The 17,820-nt window shown below is 37.2% G+C and overlaps 1 protein-coding gene across 2 annotated transcripts; it reads right to left on the bottom strand.

Moving 5' to 3' along the window:
- Window positions 1-219: 219 nt before the first annotated feature.
- On the bottom strand, window positions 220-11,706 carry LOC114213497 (protein NipSnap homolog 3A-like). 2 transcript variants are annotated; one of them, XM_028108730.2, is made up of 6 exons: window positions 11,471-11,699; window positions 8,521-8,731; window positions 6,617-6,772; window positions 4,715-4,864; window positions 1,153-1,239; window positions 220-1,060 (listed from the first exon to the last, which is right to left on the bottom strand). In XM_028108730.2, exons 1-6 carry the CDS (start codon window positions 11,528-11,530, stop codon window positions 984-986), a joined length of 741 nt encoding a protein of 246 aa, XP_027964531.1. In that variant the 5' UTR covers window positions 11,531-11,699; the 3' UTR covers window positions 220-983. The 2 variants fall into 2 exon arrangements, with proteins under 2 accessions (XP_027964531.1, XP_027964532.1); XM_028108731.2 differs by lacking the exon at window positions 4,715-4,864 and having other exon boundaries at window positions 11,471-11,706.
- Window positions 11,707-17,820: the final 6,114 nt, after the last annotated feature.

The following is a 17,820-nucleotide window of genomic DNA, read 5'->3' as shown; positions in this document are numbered from 1 at the left end:
GTGCACTCAACTAAAATGGAAATTAAAGGTGTTTTAAGAAAAACCTTAGAATATGTGGTTGTACTCAAAACTTTCTGGGATTATTATGTTATCTTCTTAATGTAACTTAACATTTACAATAAAGTTGTTAAATTGTTACCGTGTCACTACCCTACAGCAACACAGTAAAAGCTGTAGAAAAGACAGTATAAATACAAAACACAAATTAAAAAACCTGCAGAATGGGTATGTAGGCTTTTATTCAGGCAACCATTCTCATAACCATAAAGATCTCTTTAAAACAAATAGCTGTGCCAGGTATCTGTTAGTGATCCAAAATGAACAAACATTAACTATAAATGAACACATTTCAGCACGTAAAACAAGTCTTCTGAAGTTTTTAACAGAGACCTAGTAACATTATTTTCCCAGTTAGAGGGACTCATAATTAATGTGAAAACCATAATTAATACAGATGACACAGATGACACTGTACTTTGCCAAGGTAAAGAAATATATTTGATCTTAGATTAGAATCCCATTTGATCACAAAATAAACTTTACTGAGCAGAAATATTTTAAAAAATCTCAGAAAAAACAGACATGAAAAGATGGACATTATATATAAATAATTTTAAAACACCGGGTTCAAAATGTAAAATCATCATTTGAATATAAGAAAACATTATAAAAGCAGAGGGTTGTCAAAAGAGAGTACAAGAGATATTCTGAAACCAATGAAAAATCAAGATCATCAAGTAGTAGCAACTATTTCTAATGTGTAACAGACACGGAAATGCCAAGGGGAAAATGAACAGCACTATTTCCTAAGGTGGAGAGGAACAGAGGAAGGAAGGATAGAGGTGGCTTTAGAAGTGTAGAGACACAGAAAATTAACTTACCACCTTCTTCAAATGCAAGTGAGAATCTCTTAGGAGAATTTAAGCACCATTAGCAGACACATCTTATAGCAGTTAATGCAATGCTTGTATTTCAATGGAAAACTATTTTAGAGGTGAAAATGATGTAGGAATCAGAAGCATATTCTGCTGAGACACGAGGTAATTGACACTCTCCCGAACTGGAAAAACACATTTCATAAGAAGGCATATAAAGTTACTGACTGAATCGAATTTGTGGTTCGAATACTTCATGCCTAGTGAAATAGCTTACCAGCTGCCACAACCCTGGGATCCTCATGAGACCAATGTCTCCCAGCCGCACGACTGTCTGCACTCTCATTCCACCAAAGAACATGAACTGCAGGAATAAACCAAAAACAGTGTCTAAAGACTATGGCGTTACTACAAGTTAAGAAATACAGAAAAATTAATCAGAAACATTAAGTCTTGTTCTTTAGATCAAAATAGTGGATATCAAAAAGGTAAAATTAAGTATGTTAGTAATAAGATTTCAGAGGGGGTCAGAGATTCGGGAGAGAAACTTATAAATTAAACTGGTTTTACAGATGAAGAAAAGGAAGGCTGGAAAGAAAAAGTACCACCACTAAAGACACAATCAAGGCCAGACCCAAGTTTTATGACTTTCTACTATATTTTACTTTATTTTTAAAAAATTATAAAGATGTTTATTACTGAAAATTTGGAAGATACAAAGAAGAAAATTAAAAGTAGCATAACTTTAACAACCCAGAGAGAACCTCTACTGATATTTAGTGTATTTCTTTTAAAAAATGAGTAAAATCAGATTGTCTTAGTGTATATTATGCTTAGTAGTATTTTTAAAAATCAACAATGCTTATTTTCCATGGCAGTAACCTTAATTTTTAATGACTATGTGAATTCCTATGTTGCTATGTGACAACTTTTTTTATCCCAACCCTTTATAGTTGATTATTTATATCATTCAAAGTATTTCAGGATTCTATAAAATACTGAAATTTTTTTAATTAAATGTAATATATGTTAGCCATATAGATTTTGGAAAACGCAGATAAGCAGAAAGTAGGAATCACTTCTACTACCCTAAAACAACCACTTTTCTATTCTGGTGCATCTCTTTCTATATTTATGTACATATGTATTTTTATGTTTACATATTTATTTACACAAAGTGTATACACTATGTAAGCTACAGGACCTATATGATATGTGTCTGTGTGTTACAAGTATATATACACATATATACACAGGGTCATACCACATTGTTTCCAACATTTCCTCACTGTAAACAATGCGCTGACATAAACCTTTCAGCAGCTGACACGTGTAGCTCTAATAATAATGTCAAAGACAAAGACTACTAACATTTTTGGGGTGCTTACTATATGCTAGACTTGGTTCTAAGAGTTTTGCATGTATTAACTCATTTAATTTTCACAATCATCTTAGGATATTATCATTTTATCACGGAGCAGTATAAGTCACCGTAAGATGAAGTAACTCATGTGAAGTCACAAAGATAGATAGTGGTGGAGCTGGGATTTAAAGCCAGGCAGTTTGCATCTGATAATTTCCTCAATAGGAACTCCTAAAATTGGAACTGAGAGAACCAAAGAGTAGTTTGTATATACTTCTATATGTACAGTGTACATATTATACACTGTCCTCCAGAAATTATGTCCTGATTTATACTCAACATAACACTTATCTCCTATGCTGAGAATGTAATTTAGGATTAAAAAGTGTGCACACGTTTTTAGTAGTTTTTTCTTATAAAAGTTATAGATGTCCATTATAAAAAATAGATTTAATAAACATTATCATCATTATCATTTATATCCTTTCAAACTTCTTTCCTATATATCCTAACACACTATACACCTATGCATATTTCCTAAAATATTGGCAAAAATTATTTAAAAATTAAAGCTTTTTATTTATATTGCCAAATTTTGGGGAGGGAAAAGATTAACACAGTATGAACCCTATACAGTATCTGAGTACTCATTTTTTCCAACCTATCAAATACTATATATAAGTATGTCTTTATTAGGTAAAAATGGTATCTCATTGTCTTAATCTGTATCTTTGTTAATATATATATATTTAGTAGTCATGTGTATACCTAACTTTGCATAAGTCTTCGTTTCTCTTTTTGCTTTTGAATTTCATTTATGGTGTTTTGGGGCATGCAGAAAGATTGAGCCTTTTAAAAATAAAATCATCAATTGATTTTTTTTTCTCTTCATTGTTTCTTCGTTTTTAGCTTAGAAATATAGTTCTCATCCATATTATTAAACATTTATATTTTATTTTAGTAATTCTGTAACTACTTTTTGTCTACACTTAAATCTATAATCCATTTGGATTCCAGTTTAGTTTAGTGTATGGTGTGAGATAGACATCTAATAATTTTCATAGTTTTTCCTCTTCTTGATATGTTTTCCAACTTAATACCTTTTTCTGTATATTCTGATTATTTTCTTAGGATATACTGCTAGAAGTTAAATTTCTGGGTAAAGATCAGAAGCTTGGCTTTGAGTGTGCTGGGTGTGAGATGTCCACTGGACATTAAATAGGAAGTTAAGGAGGCAAATCAATATGAGTCTTTCAAATATTTTATTAGCTATTCTTAGTCATTTATCCTTCCAGATGAACTTTACATACATTTTTAAGAGTTTGCCATAAAAAACTCTCTGAAATTCTGACTGCAATAACTTTCAACTTTAAAAAGTTAAATGCCCCAAATAGATGTCTTAAATATAAATTCAGCAGGCGCCTGCCTGGCTCTGCTGGTGAGGCATGCGACTCTTGATCTCAGGGTTGTGAGTTTGAGCCCCACATTGGGTGTAGAGATTACTTAAACTTTAAAAGCAAATAAATAAGTTCAGGTACGTATATATTTACCTGTAAGCTGTGTATACCCACAGTGAAGTGTTAAGAGGTCATTATTAATCATGCAAATGCATTATTTCTGCATATATATATATATATATATATCAAATAACATTTTGGTTTTCTTATTCGTATGTCATATGTATAGGAATATATGTGTGTATACACACATATATTTATATATATTTATACACATAGACACACATATATATGAATGATGTGTGTGTGTATGTGTGTGTGTATCACACACATGACATAAAAAGACCAAAATGTTAACAGTATTATCTCTAAGTAGGGGGAAATATTTTCCCCCCTTAAGGCATGTCCATCTCTTTAGTACGTGTAAAAATATGTACTACTTTTTCATTCAAAACAATCTCTCTACCCCAAATAATGTTATTTTTTTTTTAAAAGATTTTATTTATTTATCTGACAGAGAGAGACAGACAGTGAGAGCAGGAACACAAGCAGGGGGAGTGGGAGAAGGAGAAGCAGGCTTCCCGCCGAGCAGGGAGCTTGATGCGGGGCTCGATCCCAGGACCCTGGGATCATGACCTGAGCCGAAGGCAGACGCTTAACGACTGAGCCACCCAGGCGCCCCCAAATAATGTTATTTTAAATAAAAGTATATTTAGAGGGAAAAAAAGATGAAAGGACAGATATTTTCTTGAGGCTTTTTGCAGTTTTTTATCACTTTGATGTGTCATGGAAAACATGACATTTTAACATTTGAAAAAGGCTTCATGAGGTGTTAACGTTCCAAACAAGAGATAAATCAGGTTTTTTCAACCCTAAAAATTATTTAAAAAAACCCTAAAAATTTGGCAATAAAAATTTAAATATATACCACAATGGAAAAAAGAGACAAACTGACCCACGAAACTTTAATAGATTACCAATATACTTTGCAATTTCACAGAAGAAATAGACAACTATACCTCTGTTGAGTGCTCCATATTCTGTGTGGAAAACTCCAACTAGTTTTGAGTAGCCTAGATCCACATGGGCATTAATTGCCCTTTTAAATGCATCACCCCACAAAGCTGGCCCACCTGGCTTCATCTGAAAAATAATCAGTTCATAGACTCCTAGAGTAGGGAGAAAAATAATTATTTTACAAAAGATATTCAAGAAATTTCTAATCAGGTTAGTTCAGTTCCACTGGAAGACTAATCTACATACACAGATTTGGAGGATCATTGACATGGACATGTTTATGTAGGCATATTTATGAATTATGGCATTAGTTTTCCTTGCTTTTATGTTTAGAAAGTCCTTGTCCAAGTTTAAGGATCACTTGTTAAGCTTATACAGAACAACAAAAAAGGGAAGATATATAAAGCTATTATCTGAAATTTTTCTTAAAGATTTTATTTATTCATTTGAGAGAGACAGAGGGAGAGCCCAAGCAGGGAGAGAGGCAGAGGGAGAAGGAGAAGCAGACTCCCTGCTGCTCAGGGAGTCTGATGCAGGACTCAATCCCAGCACCTGGAGATCATGACCTGAGCCAAAGGCAGATGCTTAACCATCTGAGCCACCCAGGTGCCCAAGTTTTGTCAATAAACAAATATTGAGCATTTATAGTAAGACTAGGATTTTTGAGCTCCCTGAATCTGCACTTTCAGATAAGAAATGAGTAAGAAAAGCATTTTCTGATCTCCCATATTTCCTCTTCTTTCCAGAGGAAATACTTTTTGTTTGTATAACTTCCCCCTACAGGATTCCATTTCTAATAGGAACAAAAGATGGAGCCAATGATGTCTTGAGTTTTTGAGTAGGGGAAAAAAAATGGAAACAACTGAAGGAGATGATTTTATTGTTCCTCAATATCCAGGTAAATACTTGAAAAGCATTTTACCTTCTGATCAGAAGTATGGGGCAGGCAGAGGAAGAGGAACTAGGGGGCAAGGAGCTTTGAGAAGAAAAAGGAAAAAAGCACAAAGTTACTAAAGAGTTAAGAACAACACAGTGGAAGAGAACCAAGATTTGACACTGTCCGAGAAGCCACTTAGTTTTTAGATAGTGCTGGAAGCCTGTGGAAAGGTCTAGGTGGATAAGGATCCAAACAAGACTTTCAAATCTCTTGCACTCTATACTACAAAGTTAGGAAAAATGGGGGAAATAAAATAACATTTAAATTAATTAATACTACAAAAAAATCTGACTTTTGTTTAAAACAATGTTAAGGTAAATGTTTCCTTAAATGAACAAGAAAATAAAATCAGCAAGAAGAAAGATCTTTAGTAATTATTTTTAAAATGAGAAATAAAAACAAAAATGTTAAACTACAGTAATATAGCTTAACAGTTTAATTCATTCCCCAACAGTCTTACAGGCAAAGATACCCTTAATATTTTAAGATTAATTGTAATTTGTGTCTAATAAATACCAAACTATGACAAAATTTCATACATCATCTTTCACCTAACCATACTTGTCTGCTCCCAACCCTCAACTTTTCAACCTTTATTCCCCATGTCAACTTTTTGTATTTATACCTCAATTTTAAGAGCTTTTCCAAATTGGAAAAAAAAACATCATTCAATGTTGTTTTAATAAGATCTAAAATTCATTTATCTCTATAATCATAATATATTCCTATATAAAACACAGCATTACCTTTCCCTAGGGAGGTTTAGTTTTTTAAGCAGACTCCTTGCCCAGCATGGAGCCCAACTCGGGACCCAAACTCACAACCCGGGATCAAGACCCAAGCACATATCAAGAGTCAGACACTCAACTGACTAAGTCACCCACGCACCGCTGGAGGTTAAGTTTTTATAGCTTGAAATCTTTAGTATTTTCTCCATCAGAATTCAAAGTAAGAGGCAAGGACTTACCTTCTTTTGCAGGCTTTTCTAATTTGCACCATGGCACCAGGTAAGTAATCTCAGTCTCTTGTTCATCTATGAGAGCCAGATTTGGAACGACAGATTGTTGCCATTCCTTATCTTTGGCCACGGCTTTCCGAACTTCAGTTCGATGAGCAAAATTATCTATGGGACGAAAAGGAGTAAGAAAAATAAAAACTTAATTAAAATCACCTATACCTTTTCTGGATTTCATTCAACTCAGCAAACGTCCATTGAAGCCACATAAGGACACTGTTCTATCATTGCAGCTATCAACATAAATAGATGTGACATCTGTCCTCAAGTTTCTCATGGTCTAAAACGGGAGTAGAAATTTAAACAACTAATGATAATGTCATGTAGTGGGCTTTATAGGCTCTACCACTTACTAGGTAGTTGTGTGACTTAGGTTAAGTTATTGAATCCTTCTGTGCTCGTTTCTTACTCTGTGAAATGGGGATAATGATATAGTATCTCCCTCCAGGGTTGTTGTGAAGATTAAGTGAATTAGTACACAAGAGGGGCTTTGAGCAGTGTTTGGCACCTAGATAGCACTCAATATATATTAATTATTCTAATTATTTAAATTACGGTGCCCGTTTAGAGAAGGACTATTTTTCTTTAGTGGTGGTGGTGAGTGGTCAGGTCAAGGTATACTCTGAACTAAATTTAACATAAATGAAAGGAAGATACGCTTTTTAAGCCTCTTCTTTGAACAGCTTCTAAAGAAGGAGTGCTGATTTTCTTATTATTACCATTCTTTTTACCCAGTATTTATTTCTCTTATGTTTGATATTTAAACATTTACTAAACATTTGGGCCTAGTACTATATTTACTATTAGGGTCTCATTAAGACTGATGGTAAAGGAGTTTTCTATGGTTTATATTGAGGATCTTAGAGCTTAAGTGAGTTATATTAAGACTTTACTAGTGATTTTTTTAAAGGGACCTGAGTCCACTGGTGGCACATTAAAGCATAAATGTGTTTTAATGGGGTTTATTCTATTACAATAGGGAAAACCCCTAAATTAGGGCCATTTTAAATATGGAATGAACACTTTTCATATTAAAATACTTCATGACTATTTGGTTAATAGTCTTAATAACTTAACTGATGATCAAACACTAAATGAAGGTATTGAAATTCTCTGGATTTCATCAAGTCCTGATGTGGACTTCACAAAGATTAGACACTGGAGTAACAAACATCCTGGGGATTCATGCAACCTGTTCTTCTTTGAATATTAAACCAGGGGTAAATCAACTTCAATATGGGGAGAACTCTGATTGTCTTTACTTCCCTAGAACAGTAAATTCCCTGGAACCTTGGAATGCACAAATAACACAAAAATGATTTTCTCAACATAACAAATTATTAAATCTTAGCATTGGGTGAGGCCAAGAAGTTAACTATCATCCCCAACAACCTCTACTACTCTAAAGCCGCTACATATCTGAATTGTATCTACTAAAATCCTGATATCCAGCCATAGCTTCAACAATAATAAAAAATAACTCTCCCTTCCTTTATGATCTTAACCTATTTGGGCTCTTACAATCACTGCTTTAATTTTTTTCATAAATCGTCTTTATGACAAACCACTGTAAAATTTTTCTGAGCATTAAAGCCTAGCTCACAATTTTATGATCTGAAATATGAGATACCACACTTTTTCATTTATGGTAACATAAGGATTTGAGCAAAGGGTTGTTAAAGGTGTGCCATTGGGAGGAGAAATCACTGAATTCGTTTTTTGTTGTTGTTCCCCTTTTTTAAAAGTTTATTTTAACCTATGGGTATTTATACTAATCTAGATCCAAGAGCTAAGCGTCAAGTAACATTTAACAGAATGAAAATTTATACTGAACCCTGAAGCTGGAAAAATCATACCATACTTCCAAATATGAAACATTTTGTTCATTTGGCCTCCAAATTCTACACTCCAGTATCCAACCAATTCAGAGTGAGCTGTCCGAAGATGTATGTTTTTCTTAACATTTTCCAGAAACTCATTCATCTTTGAGGGCTTAAGACAGTAAGTACGAAATTCATAGAATGTTCCATCGTATTGTCTGGGGCCCGTAGCAAAACATGAGCACACCTGAAGAAAGATAAGGCAAATTTAAATATTTTGGGAAGGTAGGGTTTATAATATTGTTACAACCAAATCTGAATCTAGAAACAAAGGGCACACATTAGACTCATAATCCATGTTTGCACTTCTTTTGTGATCTCTCTTTAGACATTTGTTTGGAGAGATGTCAATAAAAGTAAGTAGTCTTAAGTATGCTGAATATATAGTTACTGTTTCTTAGCAGGGATCCACTATTAGCCTTTTTTTTCATGAAATTTAATCATAAGGCACTGGGGTCTTAATAAGAGTCCTTTACCCAAGAACTACAATTAGGATTCTAATAAATTTGCAGATGTCTTCCCTTATTTAGTCAATATTCCATTTTTAGTCAATACTATATATGTTAGTTATGCATTTAAGTGAACTTTATAAAATATGCAGGTGTTTTGGTAAGCAAAATGGAAATGTGTTTACTTGCAAAAACACTCCCTTTTAGGTTTTTCTTAAAAATAAAAATTGCTATTCAGGTCAAAGTATTTCCCAAATCCAATGAAGTAGATCCCTGGTAAAAGATAGGAATGGAGTGTTATAATCTATCCAACTGCATTATAACATGGTGGTGAACTGTATGAATGCTATAAAGGAAAAATCAACAAGTTAGAATTGTCTGAATCATTATTAGGTTTAATTACAGATGCAATGTGAAGAAGGGCATTTAACCCATCCAATTTTACCAGATTGACAAAAATATCCCTTAAGAACCGTTAGTTCTTGTTGTATTAGTTGTATGCTACTTATATAAAGTTTTCTTCTAATTTAGTCCTCCAAGTCTGAATAAACTTAACTTTAGATTGAAAATGCCCTGCCAGAGATTATCCTCTGTGTATATATATGTGTGCATGAGGATACATTCACACCCACACAATCCTATGGCATTTTCACTTACAAATTCTTCTTACTGTAGGTTTGGTTATCATGTGCCAGTTGCATGAAGCTTATTATTTATTTATTCTTTTTAGTTTCATGAAGCTTATTAATCAGAACTATCAAAAGCTTTGGTACAAAGCTATGGACAAATTTTGGCCTTATTTGACTACCTGGTACATCAAGTGAAACCAGTAGACTTCTTTATCTGACAGAATTTCGGTTAAAACACGTAATTGTCTATGAGTTTCATCTGTGTTTAATACCATAATTATAATTATATATTTGAATTCATTTCATTCATGTCCCGAGTTAAGTTCCTACTGCCCAAGTGTCTAAGCTTACTTGAAAAGCAAGTATTCCCTCCAGAAACTATTGCAGATACTTCTATTTTTGCTGGACATGCTTTTTGTGTCATTTTAACCAAATTTTAATAAGAGAATGTTATCCAAATAAACTGCCTAGTATTATAGTTTAAATAAAGTATTATAAATAAAATGTATCAGAAAACGGGACAGTGTGGTATTTATAACAATTGCTTTTAAGTCGTTTTTCAGGGAATTTGCATTTGGAAACAAATACGTGGTCAAAGGCACGTATTTTTATTATCTTTCAAAGAATAAACAGTAAGAGGGAAAAGCCCACAGAAAGGATAACAGCAGTGAGATAAGTGAGTGTGCTTAGGGAGAGGTGATTTTTGTTAAGGGCAGAAACTACAACTATTCTGGGGTAGGATTCACGAGTGTTCTAGGCTCCCTTATCTCCAAATACGGGCTCATTTTCCACAAAGTGAAAGTATTTCAAAACGCTTTCAATTCACTTCCAATTCACTTGTGAGAACAACTGGCTGATATTTAAAAATCAAAGTTCAGAGTAAAGTTGTAATGAATAACTCTTGGCCCTGCCCCAGTAGAGTGAGAATCAGAAAAGATTAGACTGGATTGCTAATCTTGGGTTAATGGGTCATCGCTGGTTCCTCAGTCTTCAGCAGAGTCAGTCTGTAGAGTAGGTTCATCCCCTTCCGCTTGTACCCTTCGAGAAAAGTACAAGCCTCAATATCAAAGGAAAAAATCTGTAGATTCACAGATTAGGCCAAGTCCCCACAGTTAAGGCTAAATCACAAAAATCTATTGTGTGTTTTTCTCATCTAAGGTTAAGTGAGGTTACCATCCTGTTTGCTACGAGGTTCCTGGCCCGGCCTGGCTCGGCCACCGCCCGTACGAGGCAGTCGGCCGCTGGGCAGGATGCTCCACCACTGGCACCCTGGCCCTCCTCTTCAAGGTTCTCTGCAAAACGCTCCGAAGTTGTGTACATATCGTTTAAACGCGGGGAGGCCTGTTCTTTCGCCAGCGGCCGGTTGACCTATTTCTCCTCTACCTTCTGTCTGGAGGGGGCGGTGGCTTGTCAAAGGACAAATCAAAAGGAAAAGCTCGACCAGCAAACACCTGGCACGTGCCCAACCTGGCGAACGCAGCCGGGCTGGGAAGCAAATACGGGGCAGCGGGACCTTCAGGAGTGTGCTCTGGGCCGCCTGGCACCTTAAGCCACAAAAATCCTGTTCACGGCTGTTGGCGAGCTGGCCGGGAGGCGACACTGGCCAGCGCACCCTCCCCGACTGGCTACACGCTTCCACCCACGCATCCCAGAAGGCCCCAGCTCGCGGGTCCGGGACGCTCACTGGAACTAGAATCTCGGCGCGCGAACAGGATGGGCGCATGCGCGGCACTCGCAAGTCTGGGCGAGCGAGCCGAGTAGCGCATGCGCGGGACCACTAGCTCCTCGCTGACCCCCTTCCTCCTCCCAAACCACGGAACGGTTTGGGCGCGTCTCCGCGGCGGGTACCTGAGGCGCAAGCTTCCGCGCAGCCAGAGCCCTAGTCAGGCCGCTTCGGAGGACGAGCATGGCGGGGCTTCGAGCGCTGGGAAGGCCAGCCAGCCGGTACTCTTTCTTAGATTCCCCCTGTTAGGGCTTACCCGCCTGGAAAAGAGCAGCGACTGGACTACGGGCGGACGCAGGCTGGGGCGGGACTCCGCGGCGTGAGCTCCGCCTCTGGTGCCGGGAGGCGTGGCGGCACCGCCCCGACTGCTCGCGTCCTCCGGGGCCCCGCGCCCGGCGCGTTTGGGCGGCACGTGCGCTTTGGTCCTCCGTTTGTTTCCTCAGACGTGCTTACCCAACGTCAGAGGGGACGTTAGGATTGGCAGAAGGCGGGGATCGTTCCTGTGCCACCTTTCTGAGCCCATCACCTCGTCTCCATGCGCAGTCGCGCCAACAGTTCTTAAGAGTTCGTGTGCAGAATGCGAGTGTGTTTGTCTTTGCGAAGGGAGTATGATGCGTGCACGCGTAATGCTGTGCATTTAAAATCGTGGAGGTTTTTGCCCTGGTTAATCGTTAGTCGGGGTGATTTACATAAAGACCAGGAGCCTTCACTTTTCCTCATGAAGTGCATCCTCTTTCCCTAATCGCCACCCCAGCATGACCTCTTAAGTCTTCTAATAATGATTGAAATTGTATTTTTCAGGAGCTTATTGGAATGGGGGCATCGAACTAAGTATTAAAAAGTCAAATAGTTTTGTAAGCCTTAAAAAAGCATACCAGCAGACCTTGGATCTTGTTCTCCGTATCCCTGATTATTGGTCCCCAGAATACCTATTTTCAACATTTTCCACTTGTTTCTTCTAATGCTTTTTCTCTTTCTGTAAATTACAGGCCTTTCCTGGTGTGTCTTAGTATTTTCAGTTATAGATAGTATCTGTTGCTTGGAAAATGAGCATTTAGGTCTCTTACATACCACTCCCTCAAAATAACCTTCCCTTCCCCATCTGAATATGGGTACATTAAAAATTGTCGCATTATTAATTTACAGTATATTAATGTTTACATTTTTATTACTAATTACAGAGAACACAATTACACAATGCATAATCAGACTCACAATTACACAATAGTTACATTATTGCATACATTGAAATAATACTGCTTATACTATCAAGAATAGGGAAATATTACAGGGATATCACCAGTGGTTGTATTGGTTGTGCCTTCTTCAAAGACTTCAATTATCTGTCCAGGGGGAGGCTTTTTAACATTATAATTCCAGAGGGGGTGATTAAGTTTTTCTGGGTGATGGGCATCATTTTTAACGATGTGCCTGGACTGAATCTGTGGGAAGTAGTGGAGGGAGATAGCAGAGACTATTAGCTATTTCCCATTATCCATTCTCCCTGCTGCCCTCTTTTTAAAAAAATTAGTAAGAGAATCCTTGCAGCTAGGTGCAGCTGTGTGACTAAGTCCTGGCCAGTGTAATGTGTTAGTGCACTTATAACCTACTATAAGTGAGTCTAAAGCAGTGTAGGAGGAGCAGTTCTCTCCTTTGTTTCTTATTTCTTCATGCTGGAATATGGGTGTAATGGCTTGACTTTTTGAATTATGAGGTAGAGGCCACATGCTGGAGATGGGACAACAGTAGAGAAGACGCCTAGGTTCTGACACCATGGAACAGCAAGCTAAGAGTCCTGGACCGCCCATCTCTGGAGTTCTTTTACATGAGAAATTGTCTTCTAGTTTAAGCCACTGCTAAGTGGGTTACACCTGTAATCTTAATCAGTAGGAGTGTGACTACTTTTTTCTCTCCCTCTTTCCTTTGTTTCTCTTGTTTTCCTCATACCTATCATTTATTAATCACCAAACTCTTTGCCAAAAGAATATACCTTTCAGTATGTTAGCGAGCCCTCTTGCTCAACTGTAGACCCCAACAGTTAAAACCAGAAATAGACAAGACTGCTTAACTCATGCTGTTAACTAAAAATTGTGCTTATTTCTTAGCGTACTTTCTTGAAGCATGATGAAGTTCTTTTTTAAGGACCCAGAACATCCCAAACACCACATCGGAAAAGCCCTGATAGCAACGTGATGCCCAGAAGACCACACCCACAGGTCCTCTTTCTGCCGGTGATCATGGGCTGAACACATACCAACCTTCACCCATGATCACAGGCTGTCTGCCTGCTCTCTTGCAAGTATCCCCCCCTCAACCTCTCCTTATAAAATTGTTAAGTGTCCATGTTGGAGGCAGAGAGGTCGGTTGTTAAGTCTTGAGCTTACCACCTCCCCTGGCTGCCAGTACCCACAATAAATTTCTCCCTTCTCTTTTTGAAACCCTTATCTCTTGAGTTACTGGCTTCTCAGATAAACTCTTGTGATGAGTTTATCTGACTGGTCTCCAACAGTGTTGGCAAACCCAGCCAGGAGCTATGCTTTCAATTTGTCCAGTCCCCTCCGAATTCTCTGGGATGGAATGATTGGCCATGGCAGTGTACCAGGGCTTACCCATTTGTTTACTGAGTTAGCAGCTGTGATGGATCTTTTAGTAACAAATATGATTAAACCCATTAATCAGCTTTTCAGTTTCATCTTTTAGAGTTATCTTTGGAGAGTTCTTTGTTCTCTTGCTCCAGTGTGGACTAGTTCTCTAAGATGGCATGGTAGTAATTCTGGGATCTCCTCTGCTTTGTGTTGGACTTCCTATTGTCCGGATTTTGTTTCTTTTTCTTTTAACTTCTAATTTTAGGACAGGGTACATGGGAATTAAACTTCTGAGATTTGTATCTATAAAACATGCTTTATTCTACCAACCCTCTTGATTCATATTTTGGGAGGGTGTAAAATTCTACATTGGAAATAACTTTTCCTCATATTTTTAAAGGCAGTGCTCCATTGTATAATACCTTCTAGTAAGAAAGTCAAGCCATTTTGATTCCTAATTCTTTGTATGTGACTTGCTTGTTTCTGTCAGTCTCTTGGAACCTTTTATGTTTTTCTCTTTGTTCCTGGGTGTTCTGAAATTTCACAGTAATGTGCTGTGGAGTCGATATCTTTTTTCATACAGTGTTCCTCACTCAGTATAACCTCATAATGTGGACACTCTTCAATCCTGAAAATTTTTTGTTTCTTGGATTTTTAAATTTTCTTCTCAATCTTCAGAACTTCTGTTAATCAAACACTGTACCTCCACTTGATCTTCTAATTTTATTCTTTCTACTGTTTTACATATCTGCTTTTTTGGTCTATGGTTTTGGGGATAAAGTACCATAATTTTATCTTCTAACTCATTTATTTTAAACTTATACTTTCACAGTATTTATTCCCAAAAAGCCCCTTTTTTATCCCTTCCCCAGAATATTTCTTTATCTCTCTCTCTTTTTTAAATCAGAAATAATATACTCTTTTTGTTTCATGGGTTCATAATTTCTATCTCAGAGGACATTAATTACAGGTGTTTATTTTTTAGTTGTTGTGGGTCTTCTTCCTGAATTGTTTCAAGTTTTATTATAATTTGATTTGTTTTCTGCCATGATACTAGTGTTTTTCCTCAAATAGTTTTGTATTTTTAATCCTTGGTTATCAACTCATATTTTTCAGTGAGACCAAAAAAATTTTTTTTGAAAGCTTTTTGCGTATAGGTGTGGCCTGTCAGATAATGGGCTTCACTGTAGGGTTTTCTGTAGGCTATCTGTTATTTCATTGAAGGGGAAAAAACTCCCACTTGTTTTTACCCATAAGTCATTTTTTTTTAAAGTTTAGTCAGTTACCCCAAGTGTGGAAACTTCCTTACTGCCAGTTTTCTGTGACTGAGGAGGGAAGAAGGGTGGATATCTCACTATTTGGTAGGTAGTCATTCACTTAATAATTTGTTCTGACCCCTTCAGCTATATCTGGTACTTCTGAATGTGGTTCACCTTTTTAAGAATATATTAAATAGGACAGGCTAAACTGCTGTAACAAATAGATACCAAATGTATAATGTCTCAGACACAACAGGATTTTATTTCTTGTTCCTTAAGAATCTAAAATGGGTTTTCCTTGTTGGCAGGCAGCTCTTCTATACATAGTGAATTAAGGATCCAGACTTCTACCTAGTGGTTTTGCCATCCATGGGCACCCCATCATCAACTTCATCTAGGCAGCAGAAAGGTAGAGAGAATTTCCAAAATGAAAATACTTAACTAACAGATCACTATCTGTGAATCACTATCTGTGATTCATTATCACTGTAAAATTCATGGCTATTACTTAGGGAAGTTATTGGTAATTGCTGCTAGGTGCCTAAGACAATCTCCTATTCACTCACAGGTTTTAATCATCCTCAAAACGCTGTGAATTCAACTTTACCTCCAAGTGAGGAAGGTGAAGTTCTGAGAGAATTAAGTTTCTTAGGTTCACTGTTGCCAAGTTGCACCTTCAGGATCTAAAGCCAGATTATAAAATCAGTTCATTTAAAAAGTTATCATTTTTAAAATATGTGTGGTAGAATATAGCCTCTAAAAACCATTTAAAAACATGAAATGTTTTTATATGACATTTTGTTTTGAAACAAATCCATGAACTGCCTAGAACATACACAAAGTATGTTGAAAATTATCATTGTATATCTTAAACTACTGGCAAGTAGTCCAAAACTAGATAAATCTGGAATATTAAAATAGGCTAATGTGATATAGACCAACTGGGTAGTTATTTTAGATTGGGTGTACTAAGGTTGCCTGTCTAAGGAGGTAACATGAAACATGTATCATACATACCCAAAAGTAGATGTAATGTGTCAGTATACTTTAAAGAATAATACATTGAATGCTACTACCCTGCCGCCAAGAAAGAGATAAAATATTGTCAGTAATTTAAAGGCCCAATATATGTTCCTTTCGGGTCACATTTTCCTCCCTACAACACCTTCCCCGACCTCCTTGGCTCAAACAACCATGACTCAGAATTTTGTTTTAATCATTGCATTCATTTTCTTTGAAATTCAACTATATTTACGTATAACTCTAAACAATATATTTCATTGGTTTGCCTAGTTTAGAACTTTCTATAAATAGAATCAGACTATTTTTGTCATTCTGTTAGTTGATTCTTAGCTTCTTTTCTTTTTTTTAAAGGTTTTATTTATTTATTTATTTATTTGACAGAGAGAGCAAGAGAGCACAAGCAGGGGAGCAGCAGAAGGAGAGGGAGAAGCAGGCTTCCCGCTGAGCAGGGAGCCCGATGTGGGGCTTGATCCCAGGACCCTGGGATCATGACCTGAGCTGAAGGCATACGCTTAACCATCTGAGCTACCCAGGCTCCCCTGATTCTTAGCTTTGACAAAAGTTTTTAAAAATCATGTATTTTGGTGCAGCCACAGTAATTAATACATTTCTCTGCTCTATGCTGTTCCATTGTATGGATATATATTTGTCCATTTGATATTATGAACAAAGATGTTTTGAATTTTTTAATAGATAGTTCCTGTTTCCATATTTAGAATTTCTCTAGGGCAGGGATTTTTAAACCTTTTTATGCCATAGCACCCTTTGGAAACTTTTTTTTGTTTTGTTTTAGATTTTATTTATTTGAAAGAGAGCAAGGGGGAGAGAGAGAGAGAGAGAGAGCATGAGCGGGGGAGGGGGAGAGGGAGAGGGAGAAGCAGGCTCCCCACTGAGCAGGGAGCCTGACATGGGGCTTGATCCCAGGACCCTGGGATCATGACCTGAGCCGAAGGCAGACACTTAACTGACTGAGCCACCCAGGCACCCCAACCCTTTCCAAAGCATAAAATCTTGTAGACCTATGGAACTGTAGGGGCTGAGGGCAGGTTACTCCAAGATTGGCCACTTTGGGGGCACCTGGATGGCTCAGTTGTTAAGCGTCTGCCAGGATCCCAGGGTCCTGGGATCAGCTCCGCATTGGGCTCCCTGCTAGGCAGGAAGCCTGCTTCTCCCTCTCCCACTCCCTCCCCCTCTGCTTGTATTCCCTCTTTCACTGTGTTGCTCTCTGTCAAATAAATAAATAAGTCTTAAAAAAAAAAAGGACTGGCCACTTTGGCATGAAGATTATTTTGAGCTGAAGGCAATCAAGACCCTGTAGGCTCAAGAGAAACTTTTGCCCTTCTCTTAAGTACATGGAAGAATCCAAACTGGGGATCTTTGCCAGCATGATGGTAATTACCAGAGATAAATTTTATCTGAGTGACCCATCTATATGGCAGGACAAATAGCTGATTACCAAACATCTGCTCTTCTAATTGCCCTGTGAATTACCTTCTTTTCCTGTGAAGTTCTAGAAGCCTACGCACTTCTCCTTAATTCAGGATGACATATATACCTCATTTTGCCTGTCTTTGGAATTTCCATATCTATTTGGATTCCCCATACATA

This window comes from Eumetopias jubatus, unplaced genomic scaffold, assembly GCF_037043125.1.
Source record: "Eumetopias jubatus isolate StellerSeaLion01/CBP00866 unplaced genomic scaffold, mEumJub1_p1.0 scaffold_15, whole genome shotgun sequence".
NCBI classification, from domain to species: domain Eukaryota; kingdom Metazoa; phylum Chordata; class Mammalia; order Carnivora; family Otariidae; genus Eumetopias; species Eumetopias jubatus.
Note: the sequence above shows the minus strand (reverse complement) of the source record. Positions and strands in the feature narration are given on the sequence as shown.

Excerpts from the sequence above, each read along its gene's own strand:
- LOC114213497 (XM_028108730.2), bottom strand. The coding sequence starts at position 11,530 with ATGCTCGTCCTCCGAAGCGGCCTGACTAGGGCTCTGGCTGCGCGGAAG. Across the intron at positions 6,773-8,520 it reads GTTTCATATTTGGAAGTATG|ATAATTTTGCTCATCGAACT; the intron begins GTATGATTTTTC and ends TTCGTCCCATAG. Across the intron at positions 1,061-1,152 it reads TCCCAGGGTTGTGGCAGCTG|TTCGGGAGAGTGTCAATTAC; the intron begins GTAAGCTATTTC and ends GTGTTTTTCCAG.